Raw genomic sequence first — 8,521 nt, forward strand, 5'->3', positions numbered from 1 at the left:
TTTTTGTGCTAGTGATACTCGTGTCCCAGCATTGTCATTCTGATGATGCGGTGCTTGGTAGCGTTTGGGTTTGGGTACTAATTTGAAGCTTGATAGTAGTAGTATGTAAAAAGACCATCTGATTTCTTTATATGAAATCACACAGTGAGAGCATCTATAACTGGACCACCCATATCCGAGGCGAAACGACCCGGACGGGCTGCCTGGTCCGTGTGTGGACAAAAAATCATCACCCAATTGGCCTCCTCATATCCGGCCCAAACGACCGGACTGACCGGCACTTCTCCTACCCGGCCCATATCTAGGACGGATATAGGACATCCGGATGCGGGCGCCATGTTGGATCGGCCCGCTAGGGCGGGCCCACGCCGCCCCCACCGATACCCTCACAAATACCCCACCCCATCGGAACAACCCTAGAAACCCACACTCTCTCAGCCCACACTCGTCTTCTCCGCTTCCCTCGTCTCCTCCCAAATCCTTCCCCTCCCCTGTATCATGGCCAACTCCGACCAGGACTTCGGCAGCGAGCCCGATCCCATGGACTCGGACGATCTCATGAAGGAGGAGGACGACGGATCTAGCAGTGCGCCGGACGAGAAGTAGCTCGCGCTCGAACGCGGACACCGGCCGGGAGTTCAAGCTCCATCGCGTCCGCCGCAAGATCCTCCACCTCCCGCCGGCCGAATGCGGGTCGCTCGTCCCACATCCCACATCCGCCTGTCCCGCTCCGCGCCGCTCCAAATCCGGAGCGCGGGCGTCTCCCTTCCCCTCCAGTGCCAGCACCGACCGGGCAGCGTTGGGTGCTCGTGCTCCTCGGCTCCAGTGTGGATGCGCATGCCGGATCGGAGGCGAAGGCGGCCCCAAGCAAGCCACGGTGGAGCCCGGCTCTTCCCCCCAGCGGGTGCGCTCCGCCCTAGTCGACCCGGAGGAGGCGCTCCTCTACGAGGTCATCCTGTGGTCGCTGACCTCGGCGGTGATCGACGCACGGCGCATCCGGAGCAAGAACGCGAAGGCCCTCCGCGGGCTTGAGGCATCCGAGCGCCTCATGTGGAGAAGGAGACCGCCATCGCAAAGGCCGCCTGCCAAACAATGGAGCAGCATCACGTTCTTTGCCGCCTCTCGGACTACATTTCATCTGTGGCACTACCATGGAAGAAGACGACCCCTCCCGCCGCCGACGCGAAGACGGAGGAGATGGACCGCCGCGCCACCGACCGCAAGTGCAAGGGACCAGCCAAGATGAACGCCGGCTGCCCGCCTAGCCATATTTTACTTGTTTTATTGTTGTGTTATGTTGAATTTGAACTATCTCGGCCCTTTTGGATGAACTGATTGCATGTTGGAATTGCTTAAGTTTTATGCTAACTCCATGATCAACTGCATGATTTTGTATGAAATAGGATATTCGAATTTAGTGTTTGTGGTTAAGGATATGGCAAATTGGCTACTGTCTGGGTACCGCCAGCGAACACGCCCGTGAACGTATAGGGCGCCAAATTAGATGCTGTGTCCGCCTTGGGGATGCTGTGGATCCTCGCCTCCCGGTTCCGCGCAGCTCATGCGCCCTAGTCAATCAGGCAGGCTCCGCTGGCGTGCCGCGTGTTCTTGTTACAGCCGACGGAAGCACTAGTGTCATGGTTAGATCGTTAGTACTCCAGTAATATAGAAAGCTGCTTGCTTAGTGATTTCTTTCGTGGCAGTTCTGTTGCTTGTAAGAACTCGTGTGGCAGCTACAGACGATCAGTGGTGATCAGCGGAACACAACACACGGGCGGCCGCTATGGTCGATAGAAACTACTGGCAGGATGCAAGCGCACTTCATGTCACACACCCCGGGACTGGGCTGCGAGCATGTGCAGCAGACGCCACCACTCCCCTCCCTTCTCCTATCAAGTTTCCAAATCGGTGAAAGCGCCTAGGAGGCTAGGACGACAAAGGTGTTGGCACACATTTGTAGAAACGCCACCGCATCAAAGGTGGAGGTGGGATGCATCAAATGCCATTCCTACTTCTCTCTGCCTACCTACCAGTGTACGTACACCCCACACCACAACAATCGGATCATTCGTTCCGTTCGAGAGCTCTCTCACGCCGGCGAGCCCATGGCTCTAGGCAGCAGGCTGGAGCTCCTCGTCATCCTCTCAAGATGCGGCAGCTTGGTACACGCCGGCACGGCGGCGGCCATCCTCTGGGAGGCCAACCAACCGTTCCCGGTCAACCAGTTGAGTCCCGCGCTTAATTTGTTCCCTGTTTTCTAGTAGTAGTATTTTGCGTTTTGAGGATGTATGTATTCTGTTCCCTGCTAGCCCGGTCACGTACTAGTTGCGCTCCCGTTGTTCAGATTGATGTGCGGGACTATGTCCCTCGGAGGCATTCTGTGGGGTTTGGCGCTGCTGATGTTCCAGTTCGCCTGGCTGTATTTGGAGGACTTTGAGCCCGGAAATGTGGCGCTCCTGGTACTGATCGCCGTCGACTGGGCTGTTGCGTGTCTCTCCGCCGGCTCGGCGTGCGCCGCCCTCGCCGCCAACCAATACGCCATCCAGCACCAGTACCGTACTGCGGCCGCGATGGTGTGTGCTGCCGGGGCTCTCGCCGCGGTGTCCGCCCTCGGCATGCTCCGGATCCACGGGTCCCGCTTTGCCCCGGCTCAGGCGCCATAGTTTCTCATCTGCCTTGTGTTCTTGTCAAAGCTTTGAATAGAGCCGCCAATGCAAGTTCTGGCGTTAGGGTTAGACATTTAATTTAATTAGCAGACGTTTATTCTTTTGAATTTGAGGTAGTTGACTTCTGTTGCCTGTAAGAATTCGTTCTGGAAATCAAATCAATCCAGGTGTCGAACACATGCGGCACTCGCTCTTGATGTGGCAGCGAAAGCAAAGCCAAATCTTTGCCACGCACATACATTTGGGATTCAGTCCTTCTCCGCCACTCGCCTCACCACATCCTCGCCGGTGCCGCACCGTCAGCGGCGTGGCTATGGCGTTCACGCGCACCGCGGCGAGGACACTGGCATTGGAGATCGCGTAGGCGAGGGTAGGGGAACCGAAGCTGAGCACGTCGATGACGCTGGCGTTGCGGAGGATGCTGCCGCTTCGGCGGCTCGGCGCCGTGACGCGTGCGCCGTGCAGCTCTACGGCGAGGTCCACGCCTCCACGGCTGCGGCGATCTGCGCTCCTCCGTGCAGAACACAAGCACGGACAGAAATCATATTACGTACCTGAGCACGAGTTGCATGGCTCTGAATAGCCTGGTCGCCTATAATTTCTTCATTCTTTTCAGTAGGAGTTCGTCATTCTTTTCGAGCATCTCCGTCAGACTGCACTGCAGTCCATACTTCTGCTATGAAGTTTGCGCCTGCCGCTGGAGTCATGCTTGCCGTGTCCAAGCTGGCACACCTACACTACATTCACCGTGCAAGTGCGCAACACAACTCACGGGTAATGCTACGCTCGATAGAAGCTAGTAGTAGAATGCAAGGAAAGCCACTATCGAGCGAGAGCATGCATGTGCACCACAGCAGGCGCCACCACTCCCCTTCCCCTATCGAGTTCGAGTTTCCAAACTGGTGAAGGCATCCAGGACTGGCGCGGCTAAGCTTTGGCGAGCATTCGTGGAAACGCCATTGAATCAAATCAAAGGATTGGTGGTTGGGGGGGTTCATCTCATCCATGACGACGTTTCTGCTTTCTCTCTACCAGCGTAGCACACCACATCCCGGCCCCTCCCTCCCACTGCACCCTCATGGCTGTAGGCACGAGGCTGGAGGTCCTCGTCCTCCTCTCCACGACCGGCAGCTTTCTTCTCGGCCTAGCGGCGGTGGCCGCCGGTGGCCTGGCGGGCCCGTACCACCCGACGTTCAGGCTGGCCAACCAGTTGAGTCCCGCGGTTAATTCGATTGTTGATCGCTTCCCTGCAAGCCCGGTAGATGCATGCTTTCTCTGATGGTATCACTTTAATTTTGTCCAGGTTGATGTGGTGGACTTCGTTCTGCGGCGCCTTCCCGTCGTTTGGGGTGCTGCTGGTCGTACAGATCGGCTGCCTAGATGTGGGCGACGGGGAGCTCTCCAACGTCGAGCTCCTCGTCCTCGTTGCCGTCGAGTGGGTCGTCGCGTGTTTCACCTTCGCCTCAGCGTGTGCCGCCCTCGCCGTCGACCATTTCGCTATCCAGCACAGCTACTGCGGCCCGAGGGCTGCTGTGTGCTCCCTGTACCTTGTCGCCGCCTCGATCGCATGCGCCACCGGGGTTCTCGCCGCTGTATCGGCCTTGGGGATGCTGTGGATCCTCGCCTCCCGGTTCTGCCCGGCTCACGCGGCCTAATCGATCAGGTGCCTCGCAAGTTTAGAGCCTATGATTAGGCATTTAGAGCATCTCCAACAGGGGCGCTAAACAAACACCGCGCCACAAATTTAGCCAGTTTAACGCGCGTACAATCCGACGGGTGGCTCCAGCGGGCGCGCAACAACCGCGCGCGCGGTATCAAGGAGTTGGGCGCGCGGTCGGGTTCGCTATCTCGCGCGGTGTATTTGGGGCGCCCGCTTCCGCGCGGCACACTCGAGCGCTCGCGCTGCACTCTCTCTTCTCCGCCTCCTACGCCCCGCGCGCGCCGGCGCCGGCGAACTGCACCCCCTGAACGCACGCGCCGGCACCCCGCTCACCCCATCCTATAGCCGCGACCCCTCCACCGCCGCCGCCGCAAACCCTAGCCCGGGTGGCATTGGCCTCGCCTCCGCCGGAGCTCCTCCGACCATCGGCCTCGCGCGCGGCCTCTTCATGCCGCCGCGGATGACCTCGGCGGAGGGTGGCGTCGCGCCGGCGCCGGCCCGAGCCGCCGCCCCCTCCTCAAAGCTCCCCAATGCGGTGCGGCCAAAGAAGGGCAAGACATCGGCGAAGAAAAACAAGGTGGCGGACGGCTCCGGCACCTCGAAGGCGAGGAGGAAGAAGCTTGCAGGGCGTTCGACGGGCGCGGCGGCTACCGAAGCGCCGGCGAGCTCACTCGTTGAGCCAGCGGCCGACACGCACAACATGTTCGACGAAATGCCCCCAAGGTAAAAAAAAATCCAACTTTTCATTTTTTTGGTTATTTTTTCAATGCATTCACATATAGATAGCTTATTTGCATTGTTCAAAAAACTTTGTAGTCTCAATGATGATGCATACATGTCAACGATGGGTGTTGGCTCCAACAATTCGCATTGGTCTTAAACCAATGACATGCATTTCGAAGACCATGAGTTCGAGGTGGACGAGGAGGGTGAGGGCATTGTCGACGCACCGAAAGGAAGAGCGGGCAATTACACCAACGTCGATGACATCTTACTATGCAATACTTGATTGCAAGTTTCGAGGGATCCATCCGTTGGAGGTGATCAAAGTAGAGATGCTTATTGGGGGCGGATGAAAGAACACTTTGATGTTCACAACTTGACTGGAATTGACCGCTCCGAGAGATCACTTCGGCCCCGATGGTCGACAATCAACTCGGATTCTCAAAGGTGGGCGGCCTGTCAAAAGGCGGTTGACAAGTTGAACCCAAGTGGCACAAATGAGGACGATAGAGTAAGTGGCATTTCATACATGTTCATCATACTTGTTGTTGGTGCTAACTTGCTTTGTTTTCATGTAGTACAACATTGCGCAAAACTTGTTCAAAGAAGAGGAGAGGACAACCAAGAAGGGGAAGATCAAGAAAGGAAGGGTCTTTACCTTGCCCCATTGCTATAACGTGTTGAAGGATGATGAGAAATGGAAGAAGCGTGAAGATTTGGATGATTTGCATTTGAGCAACAAACACAAGAGAACAATTAAGTTGGATGATGATGAAGAGGAGGATGATGCATCAAGTGATGACGGCAAGAGAAGCCCCACACCCAACTCGGTTTCATACTCGAAGCCAAAGCGACCGGATGGGTGCAAGAAAGACAAAACCAAAAAGAAGAAGAGGAAAGGAGATGATGAGCTCAAAAATGCTATGGAAGCTATTGTGAAGGCAAGAAAAGAAGCCAACGAGGTGAGGAAAATGGCAAGGAACCAAGATGCCGCGGCCGAGGAGAGGAGGTTGGCGGCCGAGGAGAGGAGGGTGGCGGCCGAGGAGAGGAAGGTGGCTTTGGAGGAGAGGAAGCTGAGCAACGAGGAGCGAACTAGATTGTTGAAATGGGAGAAGCACTTGTTCTTCTTGGACACATCTAACCTCAATGCGGCGCAAAAGGAGTATGTCAATCTTGCACGTGAAGAAGTCTTGATCCAAAAAAGAGCCATGGTTCGTGCAATGGGTGGCGGTGGCCTCGGCGCCATGGGTGGCTGTGACGCCCCCGATTTGACCGTACACTAATCATGCACGCAAATGTGTACGATCAAGATCAGGGACTCACGGGAAGATATCACAACACAACTCTAAAACATAAATAAGTCATACAAGCATCATAATACAAGCCAGGGGCCTCGAGGGCTCGAATACAAGTGCTCGATCATAGACAAGTCAGCGGAAGCAACAATATCTGAGTACAAACATAAGTTAAACAAGTTTGCCTTAAGAAGGCTAGCACAAACTAGGATACAGATCGAACGAGGCGCAGGCCTCCTGCCTGGGATCCTCCTAACTACTCCTGGTCGTCGTCAGCGGGCTGCACGTAGTAGTAGGCACCTCCAGTGTAGTAGGAGTCGTCGTCGACGGTGGCGTCTGGCTCCTGGGCTACAGCATCTGGTTGCGACAACCAGGTAGAAAGGAAAGGGGGAAAAGAGGAAGGAAAGCAACCGTGAGTACTCATCCCAAGTACTCGCAAGCAAGGAGCTACACTACATATGCATGGGTATATGTGTAAAAGGGCATATCAGTGGACTGAACTGCAGAATGCCAGAATAAGAGGGGGATAGCTAGTCCTGTCGAAGACTACGCTTCTGAACATCTCCATCTTGCAGCATGTAGAAGAGAGTAGATTGAAGTCCTCCAAGTAGCATCGCATAGCATAATCCTACCCGGCGATCCCCTCCTCGTCGCCCTGTTAGAGAGCGATCACTGGGTTGTATCTGGCACTTGGAAGGGTGTATTTTATTAAGTATCCGGTTCTAGTTGTCATAAGGTCAAGGTACAACTCCGGGTCGTCCTTTTACCGAGGGACACGGCTATTCGAATAGATAAACTTCCCTGCAGGGGTGCACCACATAACCCAACACGCTCGATCTCATTTGGCCGGACACACTTTTCTGGGTCATGCCCGGCCGCGGAAGATCAACACGTCGCAGCCCCACCTAGGCACAACAGAGAGGTCAGCACGCCGGTCTAAATCCTATGCGCGCAGGGGTCTGGGCCCATCGCCCATTGCACACCTGCACGTTGCGAACGCGGCCGGAAGCAGACCTAGCCTAGTGGCGTTCCAGTCCAATCCGGCGCGCGCCGCTCGGTCGCTGACGTCACGAAGGCTTCGGCTGATACCACGACGTCGAGTGCCCATAACTGTTCCCGCGTAGCTGGTTAGTGCGTATAGACCAAATGGCCAGACTCAGATTAAATACCAAGAACTCGTGAAGCGTGTTATGTTGAAGTAACCGTGGACGCCGTCCAGGGCCAGGCCCACCTCTCGCCTAAGTGGTCTCAACCTGCCCTGTCGCTCCGCCACAAAGATCCACTTGCGGGTACTCCTACGAGCCGACCCGACTTTAGTCACCACAGGTGTCATGTATAAAGTATATAAGTATATACACGTGATCACCACCCAAGTGATCACGGCCCAATAGTATAGCACAGCAGACGGACAAGAATGTAGGGCCACTGATGGAAAACTAGCATCCTATACTAAGCATGTAGGATTGCAGGTAAAGGTAACAACAGTAGTAGCAAGGACAGGCTATGCATCCGGATAGGATTAACGGAAAGTAGTAACATGCTACACTACTCTAATGCAAGCAGTATAGAGAAGAATAGGCGATATCTGGTGATCAAGGGGGGGCTTGCCTGGTTGCTCTGGCAAGTAGGAGGGGTCGTCAACTCCGTAGTCGAACTGGGCAGCAGCAGCGTCGGTCTCGTAGTCTACCGGAGAGAAGAGGGGGAAGAAACAGTAAATACAATGCAAACATAAGCATGACGATGTGTGACATGACAATGAGCGGTGCTAGGTGTGCCCTAACGCGGCAGTAGGTGGTACCGGCGAAGGGGGGAACATCCGGGAAAGTAATCCCGATGTTTCGCATTTTTGGACAGATGAAACGGAGGTGGAAACTTGCGAGTTCGATATGTTAGGGATGTGTGGCGGGCGAACGGGCTGTGTATCTGGATTCGTCTTGTCGTTCTGAGCAACTTTCATGTAGAAAGTATTTTCATCCGAGATACGGATTATTTTATATGATTTTCTAAAGATTTAATCATTTTCTAGAATTTATTTAATTAATTTAAATCAACATTATCCAGAACAGTGTTTGCTGACGTCATCATGACGTCAGCATGACGTCAACAGAGGTGTTGACTGGTCAAACTGACGTGTGGGCCCAGTGGGACCCACCTGTCATACACTGTTAGGTTAATTA

The 8,521-nt window shown here is 54.9% G+C and overlaps 1 protein-coding gene across 1 annotated transcript; it reads left to right on the top strand.

Annotated features, from left to right (window-relative positions):
- The first annotated feature begins 2,005 nt into the window (after window positions 1-2,005).
- On the top strand, window positions 2,006-2,825 carry LOC123048805 (uncharacterized). Its single transcript, XM_044471834.1, has 2 exons — window positions 2,006-2,224; window positions 2,345-2,825. The coding sequence occupies exons 1-2, from the start codon at window positions 2,106-2,108 to the stop codon at window positions 2,661-2,663; spliced, it is 438 nt and encodes a 145-aa protein (XP_044327769.1). The 5' UTR covers window positions 2,006-2,105; the 3' UTR covers window positions 2,664-2,825.
- Window positions 2,826-8,521: the final 5,696 nt, after the last annotated feature.

This window comes from Triticum aestivum, chromosome 2D (genome assembly GCF_018294505.1).
Source record: "Triticum aestivum cultivar Chinese Spring chromosome 2D, IWGSC CS RefSeq v2.1, whole genome shotgun sequence".
Classification (NCBI taxonomy): Eukaryota; Viridiplantae; Streptophyta; class Magnoliopsida; order Poales; family Poaceae; genus Triticum; species Triticum aestivum.